Below are 22,328 nucleotides of genomic sequence, written 5' to 3'. Positions count from 1 at the left end.
CTGAAAATAAAATAGTTTTTCAATAATCAATATTTTCATTGAAAAAATTTTTTATTGTGTATTAAATAAAGGAGTTGGATTAGATAATTTCTAGTTCTAATTTTGTATGAGCTTCTGTTAAACATGTTTGATTGACATTCCTCATCCCCTCCCAATTCTGTAGTCAAATTTATAAAGAAAAAAAATACAAATAGGTTACATGATTCAGTCTTCAAAAGTTAAAATCCAGAAATGCTTTCTTTGTCCTTAGAGAAGTTTCTACCCCAAAATTTTTGTGGGTCTGAATCTTGGAGAGGAAAGAGATGTCAATTTTGGGACTCCATGTTAACTTTCTGTTGGATAATTGGGGGTGGGATGGGGGGGGGGCAAGATTCCCTGCCTGTGGAGTGAGGTTGCAGTTTAGGATTGAGATCACTTAATGAAGCCATTCACAGACTGAGAACTGACTGGAAGAAGCAAAGATGGTTTAGATTGGACATGTTTGCTTAATTAACACAAAACTAGCAACTGCTGTCTGAGATCAAAGACAGCTTAGTCATATAGTAGTTAGACCATTGTGCCTGGAGTTGGAAAACCTGAGTTCAAATCTGGTCTTGGAAATTTGTTAGCTGGCTGACCCTGGGTAAGTAACTTAAGTTCTTCCTGTTTCAGTTTATACATGTATAAAATGGGGGCATCTAGGTGGTGCAGTAGGATACAGACCCTGGAGTTGGGAGGACCTGTGTTTAAATCAGGTCTCAGACACTTACTAGCTGTATGACCTTGGGTAAGTTCCTTAACCCCATTTGTCTCAGTTTCCTCATCTGTAAAATAAGCTGGAGAAGGAAATTGTAAACCATTCCAGTATTTTTGCCAAGAAAAATCTAAATGGTTCATGAAGAGTTGGATGTAAGTAATCAATTGAACAACTGCAGTAAAATGGGGACAATATAATAACACCTCCAGGGTTGCTGTGAGGAGAAAATGAGATGTTTGGAAAGTGTTTTGTAAAACTTACAATGTTATAAAAATGCTACTACTATTATTCCTTCTATAGTTTCTTCTTCCCTTGTTTACTCAGAGGTCTTGTTATATAAAGCTCCCACTAAGTTTTATACATTTACTACTTTTCCTTTCTATCTCTTAGTTCACCTCTAAGGAAGGGAATGGAGGAAAATAGGAAACTATCTAGTAATATTACTATATTACCATTTATGTAGCATTTTAAGGTTTATAGGACTTTATACATTTTATTTCATTTGATCCTCTCAAGAATCCTATCAGTTAGGTGCCATTATTGTTACCACTCTCATCTTACAAATAAGGAAACAGAGGTTTAAAGAGTTAAAATAACTTGGTCAATCTCATGCAGCTAGAAAATGTCTGAAGCAGAATTTGAACTCAGGTTTTCTTTCTTTCTTTCTTTCTTTCTTTCTTTCTTTCTTTCTTTCTTTCTTTCTTTCTTTCTTTCTTTCTTTCTTTCTTTCTTTCTTTCTTTCTTTCTTTCTTTCTTTCTTTCTTTCTTTCTTTCTTTCTTTCTTTCTTTCTTTCTTTCTTTCTTTCTTTCTTTCTTTCTTTTTTTTGTCTTAAGCCCAATGCAGCGATATTACAACTGGATGTTTTAACTTTTTGATTATTTCTCTGAATTTTCTGTGTTATCTAATTCTATTCATAAGTCTCAAGGCATTAAAAGTGAATTTTCAAATTCTGTGAGAAGAAATGAACAACTATTACAAGGAAGAATCATCTCAAAAGACAGATTCTTCCCCACAAAGGAAATGGAGTTAAAATAAATTGAGCAACAACCTCCTACCCTACATTGACAAAGGAACAGTTCCAACAAATTCCATGATGGTTTAGAAATGAAATCAAAGAATTAAATGAAAATTATAGTAAGAAAAATCAGTAGGCAGAGGATTACAGGATTTTAAATCAAAGTGTGACAATAAAAATAATGCAAAAATCAAAATTGTAAAACCTATGATGTCATCAATGTGAATATTTATTCTTCAAATACCTATTGTAATTGTTCCATGCATTAGTTAATAATCTTCATGATCTGCTGGAAAAATTAAGAAAGGAAGGAAGGCAGGAGGGAGGGAAAGAGAGAAGGAAAGAAGGAAGAAAGGGAGGTAGAAAGCCATCACTGGATGAGCTCTTTTTTATCAATGAGTCTGGTCCTCAGAAAACAACTACAGAATCTAGCTGTTGAATCTCTGCTGAAAGGCTTCCCAATTTGATAAAACTTTGTAGATTGTGTGTTCAGTTGTCAAAGACCTGAATAAATCAGAACCACATACTGGTTATGAGCTATTATATCAAATTTAGAGAGCAGTCTAGATGTAGTACCATATGCTGTATATGTGTCATAAATTTAAGATTTAAGAACAACATTGTTGTAAACAGCAACCTGTCTAAAAATTAGTAGATGATTCTGAGAGAACTGATTGAATTTTAGGGATATTAAGTAACTTGCCCATGGTCACAGAACTAGTAAATGACAGAGGCAATATTTTAATCTATGCTTTCCAGACTCCAATCCAATATATACATAACATATTTTATATGCAATGCAACACATGTATATTATATATACATATGTAAACTTATATTATATATATGTGTGTGTGTATACACACACACACACACACACACACACACACACACATATATATATATGTATATATACGTCAGAACCTCAAACACAAAAAGAGGAGTAGAACAAACATTTATTAGGCACCTTATAAGAATTGTTCTGTGTACATTACAAATATTATATCATTTGATTATATCACAGTTTTATTCAGCACAAAAGGAAGATTCAGTGGATACTGAGTATAGATAACTAAGTCTCATATTCTCTTGTGAAAAATTCTATAAATGCAAATGTGTTTCAAAGGTCATATAGTTGATATTATTTTGCTTAGCTGCTGTGGCCCAAAAAACTTTTTAACCACCCCAAAATATGATGAAATGATAAAAAACAAGCTATAACATGATAAATTTAAACAGGTTTATATGCAAAAACATCTAAGGAATATCATCTAATATATGAGTGGTAAAGAAAGCAGGAGGGATCTATAGTAAGAATGAAATATTTGGTAGACAATCCAAGTTATAAATTAATATCTTTGTATTACTTTAAAAAAGTTAGTCTCAGCTGGATTGGATAGAACATGTACTGAGAATTTATCAGAAAAAATGTACCAGAATTTTATAATGTGGGATACATGGGGATTGTAGTCTTCCTTGTAGGAGAATATATACCACAATGAGGAATTCAAAGTATCCAAATAAGTTATTGTCTTATGAAGTGGACCAGCAGTATAGAGCCAAGCCAAATCTTTCAGTTTCCATAAGGACAGACTTCTGCTTAGCACTTTTTTCACTGCAGCATTCATATCCTTGTTCCTCAGACTACAGATGATGGGATTGAATATGGGAGTAAAAATCCCATAAAGTGTGTAAATCAGCTTATCTGTGGTCAGTGAGGCCTTGGACTTGGGCTTCATATACATGAAGAGGATTGTCTCATAGAAGATGATGACCATGGTCAGGTGGGATAGACAAGTAGAAAAGGCTTTGTTTCTGCCCTCAGCAGAATGGATCTGTAAAATGGTGGAAAGGATGAAGACATAAGAAACAATGATTAATAGCAGAGGGATTAAGGTGAAGATTACAATTCTTACCAGCATGATGAGTTTATTCAGGGAGATGTCAGCATAGGCCAGGTGCATGACAGCCAGTATTCCACAGGTGAAATGGTCAATGATATTTTTCCCACAAAAAGGCAATTGCATCTTAAGAATGGTTTGAAACAAAGAGTTAAGACCACCTATTAGCCAGTACAAAGAAGCCAGGTTTGCATAAAAAGTCCTATGCATGACAATGGGATATCTTAGAGGATTACTGATAGCCACATAGTGGTCATAACCCATGACAGCCAGCAGGATGCACTCTGAGGTTCCCATGGCAAAAGAGGTTGACATCTGGATTGCACATCCTAAGAAGGACAAGGATTTTCATGTAGACAGGAAGTTCACCAGAATTTTGGGCACAAATGTGTAACAGATATGTAAGAAGGAGAGATTTCTGAGGAAGAAATACTTGGAGGTGTGAAGATGGGAATCCAGAATGCTCAGTATGATAATGACACTATTTCCAAAAAGGATGACTATATTGTCATGCATAACACAAGAAAGAAAACCTTAAGTTTGAGGTATTTGGAAAGTCCCAGGAGAATGAATTCAGCTAAAACTGTTTTATTAGTGTTTTCAATTTCTCTCTCCTTTCAGCTGCAGGACATTAGAGGAGAATGAAGAACAATCATTAGGACATTTCAATAAATATTTGAGCCTTATGATAATGCTATTCATCGATTATATTATTGGATATAGTTCTGGTCTTGGAATCACAAGGACTTGAGTTTGAATTCCGTTTCAAGCGCTTACATTGTGACCCTGAAAATCATTTTACCTTTGTTTGCATTAATTCATTATCCATGAAATTGGAACAATAATAGCATATACCTTGGAGAGTTATTATGTGTGCTAAATGATAGAATATGTAAAGCATTTTGCAAAACCTTGTTTTTCCTCCCAAATTCTATTCTCTTTATTCTATTATACCATCCAGATGGAATCACTATTTCATTCAAAATTCTATATTCTTCACTTTATAAAGCCATCTAGATAAAGTTACTGATTCTAGTGTTGTCCATATTCCAGCCCATTAATAGCAGAAATAATTGCTGAAACAATATTAGATGAGTTAAGGAGCTCAATATCTTGCTTTCTATATTTAATCAAAGTTAAAAGTAATTTCATACAAACAGAGAGAAGGCATAAATATATAAAACACTTTGCAAAACTTTGTAATATAATCCTGAGAAAAGTTTAGAGTTTGAGGAAGAGCTAAGATTGGCTTATAATGAGACTTTTCTTTTGGAGTTAATTAAATCCACTTGCCTATGGTACAAATTAGACCCACTTTATATAGAATGAAGGATGTCTAAGATAAATTTCATTTGATATGGAAATTTAAAAAAAGTTTGCACATGTATGCTTCTAAAAGTTCTTAAATTATTCTTTCCTTCTAGTAAGTTTAAGATCTTAGCAATATCAGTGAAAGTCATCATTGCTAATTATAATTCAGTAAATCCCTTCCATTTTCAAAAATATCCTGTAAAATTCTTTTGCTTTATTGATATTTCTAGCTATCCCTTGTAGATTCATATAATAAAGTCAGGGCTGTACAAGACCTATGTGATACTTTATTGTAGGAGATTCTTAACTTTTTCTTTGCCATGGAATCCCATGGCAGCCTGATAAAGCCAAAAAATCTCTTCTCAGAATAATGTTTTTAAATTAATAAATTAAAATTCATAGATTCACAAAAGAAATAAATTATATTAAAATATATTTATCAAAATATAAAAAAGAACAAATTCACAGATCCTATGTTAAGAACCCCTCTGTTCTCCAACATTCATTTGGCAACTTGAAAAAAGAAGAAAAACAACGAACACTTCACATTGTTGTGACATTCGTAATGGCCCAAAGCAAGACAATAGTAAGATAGTGATTAAAAATGTAGGTCTTATATTTTTATTCTAATTCTTTTCTCTCTGTGTGAAATTACTTCAAACTTTAGATATTGAATTTGATTTAGTGAGCTTCTTAAGTAATCTGCCTAAAATTTTTTTTTTAACAATTACTTAATCTAATTTTTTTTATTTAATAGTCACCTGGGATTTGAACTCATCTACAAATAAAAAGGAAAATGATCTCACTCTCCCCAAAATTATGAGGGCATTCAGCACACAGAGGAGCTTCTAACTTTAGCAGTATTCTGTACCCTATCTCCTTATCTCTGAGTGTTACATTATCCCATCCCCAACAGAATAACCTGAACTCTATTCCTGGTGCCCTTGGTTCTGATTAGTTAATTTTTGCCTTATTTTGTCTGAGCCAAGATTCTAGGACACTGCTCAGGTTTCTCTGGCAGCTGCTCCCCTTCCTCCTCTTATTCCAGTTTCTCTTTAGTTATCTTCTTCCATTAGAATGTAAATTCTTTGAAGTCAGTAACTGTCTGACTTATTTTCTTCCTTTGTGCTTAGAATAGTGCCTAACACAAGATAAGTGTTTAATAAATTCTATCTTTTTTCTCTCTCTCTGTCTCTATGTATCTATCAATGTATCAATGTATCTATTTATCATCTCTGTATCTATCTATGTATCCATATGTCCTTCTATTTGCCCAAGAGACATGTGAAATGCATGCAATTAGAGAAGCTATCACAGATGTTCATAGGTATAATTTGTGTCCAACCTGTGACAGAAAATTCCAAGCTTACATTGGTCTACGCAGCCTCAGTTAAATAGGCTGTAACTCAGCTCTAACATAGTGATATCATTTTTGGTCCTTTTCAGGTAGAAAGGACAAAACCCATTACTACCACCACCAATAATCTACCTATCTCTGTATCGATCTACCTATATATGTTTCATCTATTTCCTTCCTTCCTTCCTCCTTTCCTCCCTCCATCCCTAACTCTCTTCTCTCCCTCCCTCCTTCTCTCCCTTTGTTGGTTTGTTTGTTCCTTTCTTCTGCTTCCCTTTCCTCTTCCCCTTCTAATTGTCCTTCTCTTCCTCCTTCTGCTCCTCTTTCTTCTTAATATTCTTCCTCTCTCCTTAATCTTCTTCCTCTTTCTCTTCCTTCTCCTTTTCCTTTTCCTCCTCTTCTTCCTGTTCCTTCTCTTGATCCTCCTCCTCTTTGTCACCCTCCTCTTCTTTCTCCACCTCCTTTCTCTTACTTTTCCTCCTTCCTTCCTTCCTTCCTTCCTTCCTTCCTTCCTTCCTTCCTTCCTTCCTTCCTTCCTTCCTTCCTTGATACTATGGGTTCTTCAATAAATATTTATACTGTTCTACAATCATTCTGACCTCTAGTTCATTGTTTAATGAACTAAGATCTCTTGACATTATGGAAAGAAGGGCTGCTTTTGGAATTGGATGAGGTGTAATGTCGAAAAAGTCAATATCAATGAACTTGAAAGTAGGGGAGGGAAAATCATGGAGCTATGAAAAGCAGGATGAATTTGAAATGAAAAGATCTGAGTTTCATTTGTAGCTCTGCTACTTACAACAATCTTGATTTCAAATTTAATTTCTTGAGCCTCATTTTCCTCATCTGTAAAATGGGGAGTGTAGTGTTCTCGTTGGTTTTCTGGAGATCTTGGAGTGCCTTCATTTCAGGAAAGTAATCACCACAAGAATAGCCAGGTGTTAAGTCCAAATTCTTTATTGTCTCCTTGCTTGGAGTCCAGGCTAACTTGGTCTCAGCAAAGGAAATGCAGGAGGACAGGTCAGCCACCAAGGTGAAGTGAGATGGAGTGAATCTTTCTCCTTGGCTCCGAGAACTTGAGCTCCCACCTCCAATCTTCTGTCTTCTTTGAGTCTGATCATGGCTGAGTTTGTTCCAGCTTATATACTCTATTATAATTAGATCGTTTACAGTATATTGAGTATAAACCAATCATTATATCATTAGGGAACTATTATTTGTGGTAAGATTAAATCAATCATACTGAACTAGGGAACTATTAATCACCATGCTAAACTAGATAACTATTGTCTTATCAATTCCACTGAGTTAGCACCTTATAAGAATCCTTGTTTCAAGTACAGAGTTCTGGCCTATAACAAGGGAGTGGCCTCTAGGGTCACATATAGTTCTTTATCTATGATCATTCCATCTCTACATGCTGTGATCCTATGGAATGTTTTTGTGATTTCAATAGTATAGGGAACAATGATATATGAAAATCCTCCATTAAAATAGATCAGCAACTAGATCAAAACTTATAGTTTCCTAGAGGGCATTAGTGAAGGACTCACCAATCCAATAAGCAGACTATCCCGTTTTTAAATTGAAATGAAGCCCTACTTTTAAAAATCTTGTCCTTTGGTCCCATTTATTCTCTAGAGTCAAGCAGAAAAAATTTTATCCAACATAAAAGTTTTTTTTCCTTCTAAATAACAATAATACTAAGAATGAGGATGATGAGGATTATGATGATCATGTGACCTGCCCACAGTCACACTGCCAGCATATATCAGAGCCGGAAGTTGAACCAAAGTGTTTCCAAAGCTGACCATTTATACATAGTATCACATTGCCTCAAATGAATAAATAATAACCAAATTAACCAAATTCACATACTCAAAAATATTCAAAATATCGGGAAATTCCACTGCAATACCAATGTTGATCTTTGTCAACATTTAAAGAATATATGGAATGAATTTCTCAATGGTCAAACAAGGTGGCATGTATGGACAGAGACTCATTTCTGAATATCTTAAGATAAACTAAGAATCATTTATAACTTTTATGTAAGCTCAATGTTTTTCTATATTTCTCTTTCCCTAACTAAAAATATCTGAACCTGATCCATCCAATTCTTACATAGTTCAAATATCTGTGATTTCATTGATATGAACACATCACCACTTATCATGACTGCTCTTCAATTAGTTAATAACAATCATGTTCTTGGACACACACTTAACACCATACACCAAGATCAGGTCAAAATGGGTTCATGACCTAGGAATAAAGAATGAGATTATAAATAAATTAGAGGAACATAGGATAGTTTACCTCTTAGACCTGTGGAAGAGGAATGAATTTATGTCCAAAGAAGAACTAGAGATCATTATTGATCACAAAGTAGGAAACTTTGATTATATCAAATTGAAAAGTTTTTGTACACACAAAACTAATGCAGATAAGATTAGAAGGGAAACAATAAACTGGGAAAACATTTTTACAGTCAAAGGTTCCAATTAAGGCCTCATTTCCTAAATATATAGAGAATTGACTCTAATTTATAAGAAATCAAGCAAATCTCCAATTGATAAATGATCAAAGAATCTGAACAGACAATTCTCAGATGAAGAAATTGAAACTATTTCTAGTCATATGAAAAGATGCTCCAAGTCATTATTAATCAGAGAAATGCAAATTAAGACAACTCTGAAATACCACTACATATCTATGAGATTGGCTAGAATGACAGGGAAAGATAATGCAGAATGTTGGAGGGGATGTGGGAAAAGATGGACACTGATACATTGTTGGTGGAATTGTGAATACATCCAGCCATTCAAGAGAGCAATTTGGAACTATGCTCAAAAAGTTATCAAACTGTGCATACCCTTTGACCCAGCAGTTTTACTACTGGGCTTATATCCCAAAAGTATTTCCCCTTGTATAATTTCAAATTATTTATTTGAATAAATAAATTTCCTGGTGGTGGCAGCAGAAATAACACAGGGGAAACTAAAAATAAAAATTTTTTTTATCATGTTTGCTTCCCTAAGATTCCTCTTTTATTACCAATTAGCAATATCCTAAATTGTTCAAAGCCATTAGTATTCAAAGTCAAGTAAAGTTAAAGAAGGGAAAGGGACCTGAATGTGCAAGAATGTTTGTGGCAGCTCTCTTTGTGGTGGCCAGAAACTGGAAACTACGTGGATACCCATCAAATGGAGATTGGCTGAATAAATTGTGGTATGTGAATATTATGGAATTTCTGTAAGAAATGATCAAAAGAACAATAATATTCCATAACATTCATATACCATAATTTACCCAACCATTCTCCAATTGATGGACATCCATTCATTTTCCAGTTTCTAGTCACTACAAAAAGGGCTGCCACAAACATTTTGGCACATACAGGTCCCTTTCCATTCTTTAGTATTTCCTTGGAATATAAGCCCAATAGTAGCACTGTTGGGTCAAAGGGAATATTATTGTTCTGTAAGAAATGACCAACAGGAGGAATACAGAGAGGCTTGGAGAGACTTACATCAACTGATGCTGAGTGAAACGAGCAGAACTAGGGGATCATTATACACTTCAACAATGATACTGTTTGAGGATGTATTCTGATGGAAGTGGATATCTTCAACATAGAGAAGAGCTAATTCAATTCCAATTGATCAATATTGGACAGAATCAGCTACATCCAGAAAAGGAACTGGGAAATGAGTGTAAACTGTGAGCATTGTTTTTTTTTTGTTTGTTTGTTTCGCTTCCCAGATTATTTTTACCTTGCGAATACAATCCTTCCTTTGCAACAACAACAACAACAAAATTCGGTTCTGCACATATATATTGTACCTAGGATATACTATAAGATATTTAATATGTATGGGAATGCCTGCCATCTAGGAGAGGGGGTAGAGGGAAGGAGGGGAAAAACTCGGAACAGAAGGGAGTACAAAGGATAATGTTGTAAAAAAAAATTACCTATGCATATGTAGTGTCAAAGAAAATGTTATAATTATAAAAATTAATAAAAAACAAAATAAAAAAAAGAAATTATCAAAAGGATGATTTCAGAAAGGCCTAGAGAGACTTAGATGAACTATGCTGAGTGAAATGAGCAGGACTAGATTATCGTTGTATACTTCAACAACAATACTTAGTATATGAGGATCAATTCTGATGGATGTGGTCATTTTCAACAATGAGATGAACCAAATCAGTTCCAATAGAGCAGTAATGAACTGAACCAGCTACACCCAGCAAAAGAACTCTAGGAGATGATTATGAACCACTACATAGAATTCCCAATCCCTCTATTTTTGTCCCCCTGCATTTTGGATTTCCTTCACAGGCTAATTGTACACTATTTCAAAGTGTGATTCTTTTTATACAGTAAAACAACTGTTTGGACATGTATACCTATATTATATTTAATTTATACTTTAACATATTTAACATGTATTGGTCAACCTGCCATCTGGGGGCGGGGGAAGGAGGGGAAAAATTAGAAAAAAAGGTTTGGCAATTGTCAATGTTGTAAAATTACCCATGCATATATCTGGGAAATAAATAAAAAACTATTAAAATATATAAAAAAAATCATGTCCTTCTTAAGTATTTTTTTTCCTTTAAACTGGACATTCTTACTTTCTTTTACCAGTCCTTGCATGGCATGAATTTGGCTTACCATTCTGGAATTTTCATCTCCATCAATGGTGAAATTATACTTTAGTTTTTTTCTTTATTCTTAGTTTTTACTATTTCTTAATGATATGCACTAAATTTTGTAAATATTTTGTAATATATGATTATGTTTATAAGAAATCTCATTACTTTTAGAAGAGTCTCCAGAGTATCAGAAGTATTCAACTCACATATGTAAAATGACAAAATTATACAGAACCATGGATATAAAGCTGGAAGGTACTGTTCAGGATATCTGGTTCAGCATGTTCCTTATGCAGATTAAAAACATGAGACTCAGTGGGGCTAAATGATTTCTTAAAGGTCATATAGGTAATAAATTGAAGATGTGAATTTTGAACTCAGGTTCTGTGATTTTTAGTTAACTGATGGTGGAATGAAATAATGAAGTGAATTTTAAATAGGAGCCTAAAGCACTGACCAAGAAGTTTTGAGCTGACATTGTCTTAGAGTAGTGAGTGCCATAGTGAGTGAAAAATGTGGATTTATTCATTTAAATTTGTTTTCTGTCCCTATAAATGGCATTTCCCCTTGTATAATTTCAAATTATTTATTTGAATAAATAAATTTCCTTTGGTGGCAGCAGAAATAACACAGGGGAAACTAAAAATAATTTTTTTTTTACCATGTTTGTTTTCCAAAGATTCCTCTTTTATTAACAATTATCAATATCCTAAATTGTTCTCAGCCATTAGTATTCAGTCAGGTAAGTCCTGGAAGACTCACATTAATAGACCACCAAGAAGACTTGATCAATCAAAAAGCATTTGTTAAATGTCTTTGTTGATAGATGAGTTATCTATTGGTATCAAAGGTAATTTAAATGCCTCGTTGCTTTAAGGAAAAGCTCCAATCCCTGAGGAAATTTACAGTTTAGAGAAAGAGAAATGGGGAAACCTTGAAACTTTGTGATGCCTCAGGGACAATGTCCCATAGAACCAATTAAAGGGAAGTTATTGCTCTACTGTAATTGAAGTCTAACTTATAGATAACAAACTATTTGAGTATGTAATCCTTAGGTGTTGAAAGTATTTTGTAATGTTCACTGACTTTAGAACCAAAATCTTAGCTGTGGGGCCCCTGGACTTTGTTCTAGTTAACATGTTCACTTTGAGAGGTTAGGGATGGGTTCAATGACACTTCCTTTCCCTGGTGAATCTAATGTCTTGGCTAGACTTCTGTGTTACCTGAGATCGTGGGACATTGTTGCTAACTGGTCCCTCTCTTTTTCCAGCTTCCAACTTTGGCAAATTTGCTTGATCTGGGGTCAAGAACCTTGGTTCACATAGCATCAAGCATGGAATGAGGGAAGAGAAAAAGGAAGCATCAGTGGTAAAGATAGCATACACCAGTATTCACCTTTTCTGTCAGATGCCCTGGCAGTAAAATGTGGGTGTTAGACAAAATGCTCTCTGAATATCCCTTCCAGATCTAGATTGTTATCCTATATTTCTTCCTTTGATGTTCCTTACATCTTCTTGGGATAACTAACATCTGGCTTTCAAAAGAGATGTCACATTTCTTGATTCCATTTCTAAGAATATCTCACATACTCTGAAACCAAGAGGAATTGGAATATTTGCTCCTTAAATTTCCTTATTCCCTAATACCACTTTCATGTCCTCTCTTTTGCTATCATCACTCAGCAACTTTTTTTTTAACCTTTAAATTTCACTTGATCCTGTCTATATCCTTGTTGCTGACACCTGTGTGGGGCTTTACATCATACTATTCTTCAAGAAATTTTCTTATGGATAACACCTAATTCACATTTTTCTTGCTACTCCAACTTATGAATACTTAAGTCTCCCAGTTTTTCTACTTCTCCAATACATTGTTTTTGTCTTAAATCCATCTCAACTATATAGTAGTTATCATCCTGTAGACTTCCATTTCTCTCAAGTTAACTTGTTCCACTTGCTAGAAATTCTTTTTATAGATTCAACCGGGACTACTCAAAACTCAAAACATCTAACACCAATGTCATTCTTGATATTCTTTCTCTCTCTCTTTTTAAATAAAGCTTTTTATTGTCAAATCATATGCATTGATAATTTGACAATATTAACCCTTGCAAAACCTTGTGTTTCAGATTTTCTCCTTCCCCCACTCCTTCCCCTAGATGGCAAACAGTCCAATATATGTTAAACATGTTAAAATATATATATTAAAAACAATATGTGTAAACATATTTATACAATTATTTTGCTGTACAAGAAAAATCAAATCAAAAAAAAGAAAGTAAATTAGCAAGAAAACAAAATGCAAGGGAACAAAACAAAAAGAATGAGAATCTTATGTTGTGATCCACATTCAGTTGCCACAGTCCTCTCTCTGGGTGTAGATGGCTCTCTTTATAACAAAATCATTGGAACTGTCATTTGTCATTTCATTGTTGTAAAGAGTCACAATCATCAGAATTGTTCATGGTATAAAATTGATCTTGCCATGTATAATGATCTCCTGGCTGTGGTTATTTCACTTAGCATCAGTTCCTGTAAGTCTCTCCAAGTCTTTCTAAAACCATCCTCTTGATCGTTTAGTATATATTCCTTAACATTCATATGCCATAACTTATTCAGCCATTCTCCAACTGATGCATATCCACTCAGTTTCCAGTTTCTTGCCACAAACATTTTTGCACTTGTGGGTCCCTTTCCTTCCTTTAAGGTCTCTTTGGGATATAGGCTCAATAGAAACACTGCTGGTCAAAGGATATGCACAGTTTGATAACTTTTTGAACATACTTCCAAATTGTTCTGCAGAATGGCTGTATCTGTTCACAGTTCCACCAATGATGTATCAGTGTCCCAGTTTTCCCACATCCTCTCCAACATTCATTCTTGTTTTTAACCTGTCATCTTAGTCAATCTGAGAGGTCTGTAGTGGTATCTCAGAGTTGTCTTAATTTAATTTTCTCTGATCAATAGTGATTTAGAGCACCTTCTCATATGATTAGAAATAGTTTTAATTTCTCCATCTGTAAATTGTCTGTTCATATCCTTTGACCATTTATCAATTAGAGTATGGCTTGAATTCTTATAAATGTGATTCAATTCTCTATATATTTTAGAAATGAGGCCTTTATCAGAATGCTTATATGTAAAATGATTTTCCAATTTATTGTTTCCTTCTGATCTTGTCTGTTTGGTTTGCACAATTTTTTTTTAAACTTAATACAGTCAAAATTATCATTCTGGTATTCAGTTATGGGTTCCAGTTCTTCTTTGAACACAAATTCCTTCTCCACAGATCTGAGAGGTAAATTATCCTGTGTTCTTCTAATTTCCTTATAATATCATTCTTTATGTCTAAATCATGAACCCATTTAGATCTTATCTTGGTATATGGTGTTATGTATGGGTTTATCCCTAATTTCTTCCATAATAGTTTCCCATTTTCCCAGAAGTTTTTTGTTAAATAGTAAGTTCTTATCCCCAAAGCTGAGATCTTTGGGTTTGTCAAACACTAGATTGCTATAATTATTGACTATTTTGTCCTGTGATACTAACCTATTCCATTGATTGACTACTCTATCTCTTAGCCAGTACCAAATGGTTTTGATGACCACTACTTTATAAAATAATTTTAGGTCTGGCACAGCTAGGACACTTTCATTAGCATTTTTTGGTTAATTCCCTTGAAATTCTTGGCCTTTTGTTCTTCCAGATTAACTTTGTTGTAAATTTGTTTGTAAATTGTACATCATAGAGATCTGAAGCTGGGAAGCTAATTAGAAAAGATAAAATATGGTAAGGGTTTAAACTAAGGTAGCAACCATTTGAGGTAAAAGAACTTAAGAGGAGCGTTGTGGGAATATGTGGAGTAGTTTAAAAAATTCCAAACTCTCCACAATCAAACAAAATTGTGCCTCAGGTTTATTGTAGTATGGTGTTAAAGAAATGAGACTTTGCAGGGGTAGCTATTCCTGATCTCAGATCAAGTAAAAGCAAAAATTGATCTAATTAAAAGATATAAGGAAGGGCACTATATATTGCTAAAGGATAGCATTGATAATGAAGCAATATCAATATTAAACATCTATGCACCAAGTGGTGAAGCATTTAAATTCTTAAAAGAGAAATTAAGAGAGCTGCAAGAAGAAATAGACAGCAACATTATAATAGTGGGAGATTTAAACCTTGCACTCTCAGAAGTAGATAAATCAAATCACAAAATAAATAAGAAAGATCTCAAAGAGGTAAATAGAATACTAGAAAAATTAGATATGACAGATCCTTGGAGAAAATTAAATGGAGACAGAAAGGAGTACACTTTCTTCTCAGCAGTTTATGGAACCTATACAAAAACTGACCATATATTAGGACATAAAAACCTCAAACTCAAATGCAATAATGCAGAAATAGTGAAAGCATCCTTTTTAGGCCACAATGCAATGAAAATTACATTCAATAAAAGCCAGGGGAAAATAGGCCAAAAATAATTGGAAACTAAATAATCTCATACTAAAAAACAATTGGTTGAAACAGGAAATCATAGACATAATTCATAACTTCACCCAAGAAAATGACAATAATAAGACTTCATACCAAAATGTGTGGGATGCAGCCAAAGTGGTAATAAGGGGAAATTCCATATCTCTAGAGCCTACTTGCATAAAATAGAGAAAGAGAAGATTAATGAATTGGGCTTGCAACTAAAAATTTTAGAAAAAGAACAAATTAAAAAACTCCAGTAAAACACTAAACTTGAAATTCTAAAAATGAAAGGAGAGATCAATAAAAATGAAAATTAAAAAAAAAAACTATTAAATTAATTAATAAAATGAAGAGTTGGTTCTATGAAAAAACCAACAAAACAGACAAACTCATATGTAATGGAAAAAACTGGAGCCTTTCCCAGTAAGATCAGGAAGGAAACAAGGTTGCCCACTATCACTATTATTATTCAATATTGTATTAGAAACACTAGCCTCAGCTAGTGTAGAGAAGAGTAGAGAAGAGTAGAGAAAGAGATTAAAGGAATTAGAGTAGATAATGAGGAAACCAAACTATTATTCTTTGCAGATGATATGATGGTATACTTAGAGAACCCCAGAGATTTTACTAAAAAGCTATTAAAAATAATTCATGACGTTAGCAAAGTTGTAGGATACAAAATAAATCTACATAAATCTTCAGCATTTTTATACATCACCAACAAAATCCAACAGCAAGAGATACAAAGACAAATTCCATTCAAAATAACTGTCAATAGCATAAAATATTTGGGAATCTATCTACCAAAGGAAATTCAGGAATTATATGAGCAAAATTACAAAGCACTTTTCACACAAATAAAGTCAGATTTAAATAATTGGAAAAATATTAAGTGCTTTTGGATAGGCCGAGCGAATGTAATCAAGATGACTATACTCCCTAAATTAATCTATTTATTTAGTGCCATATCAATCAGACTCCCTAGAAACTATTTAATGACCTAGAAAAAATAACAATAAAATTCATATGGAAGAACAAAAGTTGAGAATTTCAAGGGAATTAATGAAAAAAAAAATCAAATGAAGGTGGCCTAGCTGTACCTGATCTAAAACTATATTATAAAGCAGCAGTTACGAAAACCATTTGTTATTGGCTAAGAAATAGATTAGTTGATCAATGGAATAGGTTAGGTTCACAAGACATAATATTCAATAACTATAGCAATCATGTTTGGCAAACCCAAAGATCCTAACTTTTGGGATAAGAATTCACTATTTGACAAAAACTGCTGGGAAAACTGGAAATTAGTATGGCAGAAAGTAGGCATGGACCCACACTTAATACCATATACCAAGATAAGATCAAAATGGGTCCATGATTTAGACATAAAGAATGAGATCATAAATAAATTAGAGCAACATAGGATAGTTTACCTCTCAGACTTGTGGAGGAGGAAGGAATTTGTGACCAAAGAAGAACTAGAGATCATTACTGATCACAAAATTGATTACATCAAATTAAAAAGCCTTTGTACAAACAAAACTAATGCAAACAAAATTAGAATGGGAATGGGAAAACATTTTTATAGTTAAAGGTTCTGGTAAAGGTCTTATTTCCAAAATATATAGAGAATTGATTCTAATTTATAAGAAATTAAGCCATTCTCCAATTGATAAATGGTCAAAGGGTATGAACAATTTTCAGATGATGAAATTGAAACTATTTCTATTCATATGAAAGCGTTCCAAATCACAATTGATCAGAGAAATGCAAATTAAGATAACTCTGAGATACCACTACACACCTGTCAGATTGTCTAAGATGAAAGGAAAAAATAATGATGAAAGTTGGAGGGGATGCTGGGACATTGATGCATTGCTGGTGGAGTTATGAACGCATCCAACTGTTCTGGAGAGCAATCTGGAATTATGCCCAAAAAGTTACCAAACTGCACAGACTCTTTGATGCAGCAGTGCTACTACTGGGCTCATATCCCAAAGAAATACTAAAGAAGGGAAAGGGACCTGTATGTGCCGAAATGTTTGTGGCAGCCCTTTTTGTAGTGGCTAGAAACTGGAAAATGATCAATGCCCATCAATTGGAGAATGGTTGAATAAATTATGGTATATGAATGTTATAGAATATTAGTGTTCTGTAAGAAATGACAAGGGGCAGCTAGGTGGCACAGTGGATAGAGTACCAGCTCTGAATTCAGGAGGACCCGAGTTCAAATGTGGTCTCAGACACTTAACACTTCCTAGCTGTGTCACCCTAGGCAAGTCACCTAACCCCAGCCTCAGAAAAAAAAAAAAAAAAAAAAAAAAAAAAAAAAGAAATGACCAGCAGGATGAATACAGAGAAACTTGGAGAGACTTACATCAACTGATGCTGAGTGAAATGAGCAGAACCAGGAGATCATTATACATTTCAACAAAGATACTGTAAGAGGATGTATTCTGATGGAAGTGGATATCTTTGACAAAGAAAAGATCTAATTCAGTTCCAATTGATCAATGATGGACAGAATCAGCCACACTCAGAAAAGGAACACTGGGAAATGAGTGTAAACTGTTTGCACTTTTGTTTTTCTTCCCAGATTATTTAACCTTCTAAATCCAATTCTCCCTGTGCAACAAGAGAACTGTTCAGTTCTGCACACAGATATTGTATCTAGGATATACTATAACATAATTAACATGTATAAGACTGCTTGCCATCTAGGGGAGGGGGTGGAGGAAGGGAAGGGAAAATTCAGAACAGAAGTGAGTGCAAGAGATAATGTTGTAAAAAATTACTCAGGCATATGTTCTGTCAATAAAAATTATAATAAAATAAAAAATAATAATTAAAAAATGCAAAAAAAGAATGCAAATAAGACTTTGGGCAGAATAGGAGTCCTCCTAGGATAACCAGAGAAGTTGAGAAGAAAGCCCAGCATTGAAAATTACGAAAGATCTCAGGATGGAGTATTAACTATTATAAAGTGTAAACATTTGCAGACTACCTTTGAAACAACAAACAAGGAATCCTGTAGCTAGCTGGGTTCAGAGGTAGGCTGAGCCCAAATCACAGAAATTTTCACCTCCAAGGTAGTTGGGTGTCTTAGTCTTGGAAAATTGATGGCCCCTTTATAGATGAGGGCCCAGCTGTGCTGCTGAGGTGTAGGTCTGGGTGAGAAAGGAGCAGCACACCTGATGAGTGAAAAAGTAGTGGACTAAGGGCCATGCGGGCAGTGGGCACTTACAGGTGGGTGATATGTTTGGTTTTGAATTTCAGGCCAGAGGATAGAACTGAAAGTACATCTGAGGCTAGAGGTACCATTCCTCCTGCCCAACCACTGGAATTAGACATGATTATATCACTAAGCTCTTATTTATTTATTATAACAGTTTTTATTTACCAGATATATGCATGGGTAATTTCATAACATTGAAAATTGCCAGACCTTTTCCACCAATTTTTTCCCTCCTTCTCTCCCCACCCCCCCATGGCAAGTCGACCAATACATGTTAAATATGTTAAAGTATAAATTAAATACAATATATGTATACATGTCCAAACAATTGTTTTGCTGTATAAAAAGAATCGGACTTTGAAATAGTGTGTAATCAGCCTGTGAAGGAAATCCAAAATGCAGGCGGACAAAACCAGAGGGATTGGGAATTCTATGCAGTGGTTCATAATCATCTCCCAGAGCTCTTTCGCCAGGCATAGCTGGTTCAGTTCATTACAGCTCTATTGGAACTGATTTGGTTCATCTCATTGTTGAAAATGGCCACATCCATTAGAAGTGATCACCATATAGTATTGTTGTTGAAGTATACAATGATTTCCTGGTCCTACACATTTCACTCAGTAGCAGGTCATGTAAGTTTCTCCAGGCCTTTCTGAAATCATCCTGTTGGTCATTTCTTACAGAACAATAATATTCGATAATATTCATATACCACAATTTATTCAGCCAATCTCTACTTGATGGACATCCACGTAGTTTCCAGTTTCTGGCCACCACAAAGAGGGCTGCCACAAACATTCTTGCACATACAGGTCCACTTCTCTTCATTAAAATCTCTTTGGCATATAAGCCCGTAGTAACACCTCTGGGTCAAAGGTTATGCACAGTTTGCTAACTTTTTGAGCATAGTTCCAAATTGCTCTCCAGAATGGCTGGATGTATTCACAATTCCACCAACAATGCATCAGTGTCCCTGTCATCACACATTCACTCCAACATTCTGCATTATCCCTCCCTGTCATTCTAGCCAATCAGACAGGTGTGTAGTGGTATCTCAGAATCGTCCCAATTTGCATTTCTCTGATCAATAATGACTTGGAGCATCTTCTCATATGACCAGAAATAGTTTCAATTTCTTCATCTGAGAATTGTCTGCTCATATCCTTTAACCATTTATCAATTGGAGATTGGCTTGATTTCTTATAAATTCTCTATATATTTTGGAAATGAGGCCTTTATCTGAACCTTTGACTGTAAAATGTTTTCCCAGTTTATTGTTTCCCTTCTAATCTTATCTGCATTAGTTTTGTTTGTACAAAAACTTTTCAATTTGATACAATCAAAGTTTTCTACTTTGTGATCAATAATTATCTCTAGTTCTTTGGACATAAATTCATTCCTCTTCCACAGGTCTAAGAGGTAAACTATCCTATGTTCCTCTAATTTATTTATAATCTCATTCTTTATGTCTAGTCATGAATCCATTTTAACCTGACCTTGGTGAATGGTGTTAAGTATGGGTCAATGCCTAGTTTCTGCCATATTAATTTCCAATTTTCCCAGCAACTTTTGTGTTCTTATCCCAAAGGCTGGGGTCTTTGGGTTTGGCAAACACTAGATTATTAGAGTTATTGATTATTTTGTCCTTTGGACCTAACCTATTTCACTGATAAACTAGTATATTTCTTGGCCAATACCAAATGGTTTTGGTAACCTCTGCTTTATGATATAATTTTAGATCTGGTACAGCTTAGGCCACCTTCATTTGATTTTTTTTTTTCACTAATTCCCTTCAAATTCTTGACCTTTTGTTTTCCCATATGAACTTTGTTGTTTTTTTTTCTAGGTCATTAAAATAGTTTTTTGGGAGTCTAATTGTTATAGCGCTAAATAAATAGATTAGTTTAGGTAGTATTGTCCTTTTTATTATATTTGCTTGCCCTATCCAAGAGCATTTAATGTTTTTCCAATTGGTTAGATAAGACTTAATTTGTGTGGGAAGTGCTTTGTAGTTTTGCTCATATAGTTTCTGATTTTCCATTGTCAGATAGATTTCTAAATATTTTATACTATCAGTAGTTACTTTAAATGGAATTTCTCTTTGTAGCTCTAACTGTTGGATTTTGTTAGTGATATATAAGAATGCTGATGATTTATGTAGTTTTATTTTGTGTCCTGCAACTTTGCTAAACGTGTGGATTATTTCTAATAGCTTTTTAGTAGAATCTTTGGGGTTGTCTAGGTAAACCATCATATCATCAGCAAAGAGTGATAATTTGATTTCCTCATTACCTACTCTAATTCCTTTAATCTCTTTCTCCACTTTTATTGCCAAAGCTAGTATTTCTAATACAATATTGAATTGTAATTGTGATAGTAGACAACCTTTTTTCACCCCTGATCTTAAAGGGAATGGTTGCAGTCTTTCCCCATTACATATGATGTTAAGCTCTTATTTAAAAAGAAAAATAAGTAGGCAAAGAAGAAAGATCCCAACCATTGAAAGTTACTAAAGGAATATGAACTGGGATTATTTTTTTTTCAGATTTCCTTGTAAACTTTATTTTATTAGCTTTATTCTGAGATTTCTTTTTTTAAATTTTATTTATAATTTTTTGACAGTATATATGCATGAATAATTTTTTATAACATTATCCTTTGTATTCATTTTTCCAAATTATCCCCTCCTTTCCTCTATTCCCTCCCCTTGATGACAGGCAATCCCATACATTTTATATGTGTTACAATATAACCTAGATATGTGTGTAAATACCATTTTCTTGTTGCACGTTAAGTATTAGATTCTGAAGGTATAAGTAACCTGGGTAGATAGACAGTAGTGCTAACAATTTACATTCACTTCCCAGTGTTCCTTCTCTGGGTGTAGTTATTTCTGTCCATCATTGATCAACTGGAAGTTGGATCTTCTTTATGTTGAAGATATCCACTTCCATCAGAATACATCTTCATACAACATTGAAGTATACAGCGATCTTCTGGTTCTATTCATTTCACTCAGCATCAGTTGATGTAAGTCTCTCCAAGCCTCTCTGTATTCTTCCTGCTGGTCATTTCTTACAGAGCAATAATATTCCATAACCTTCATATACCATAATTTACCCAGCCATTCTCCAATTGATGGACATCCACTCATCTTCCAGTTTCTAGCCACTACAAAAAGAACTGCCACAAACATTTTGGCACATACAGGTCCCTTTCCCCTCCTCAGTATTTCTTTGGGATATAAGCCCAATAGCAGCAATGCTGGGTCAAAGGGTATGCACAGTTTGATAATTTTTTGGGCATAATTCCAGATTGCTCTCCAGAATGGTTGGATTCTTTCACAACTCCACCAACAATGTATTAGTGTCCCAGTTTTCCCACATCCCCTCCAACATTCATCATTATTTGTTTCTGTCATCTTAGCCGATCTGACAGGTGTGTAGTGATATCTCAGAGTTGTCTTAATTTGCATTTCTCTGATCAGTCGTGATTTGGAACACTCTTTCATATGAGTGGAAATAGTTTCAATTTCATCATCTGAGAATTGTCTGTTCATATCCTTTGACCATTTATCAATTGGAGAATGGTTTGATTTCTTATAAATTAGAGTCAGTTCTCTATATATTTTGGAA

The 22,328-nt window shown here is 34.1% G+C and overlaps 1 protein-coding gene across 1 annotated transcript; it reads right to left on the bottom strand.

Annotated features, from left to right (window-relative positions):
* Positions 1-3,101: 3,101 nt before the first annotated feature.
* LOC141550195 (olfactory receptor 13C9-like) lies at positions 3,102-12,311 on the bottom strand. The gene is given in 3 exon segments (XM_074280582.1): positions 3,102-4,159; positions 4,162-4,267; positions 12,207-12,311. Coding segments are annotated over 3 exon segments (1,269 nt in total).
* Between the last annotated feature and the right edge of the window lie 10,017 nt (positions 12,312-22,328).

Source organism: Sminthopsis crassicaudata, chromosome 1 (genome assembly GCF_048593235.1).
Source record: "Sminthopsis crassicaudata isolate SCR6 chromosome 1, ASM4859323v1, whole genome shotgun sequence".
NCBI classification, from domain to species: Eukaryota; Metazoa; Chordata; class Mammalia; order Dasyuromorphia; family Dasyuridae; genus Sminthopsis; species Sminthopsis crassicaudata.
The sequence above is the reverse complement of the archived record's forward strand: the minus strand, read 5'-3'. Positions and strand labels throughout refer to the sequence as shown.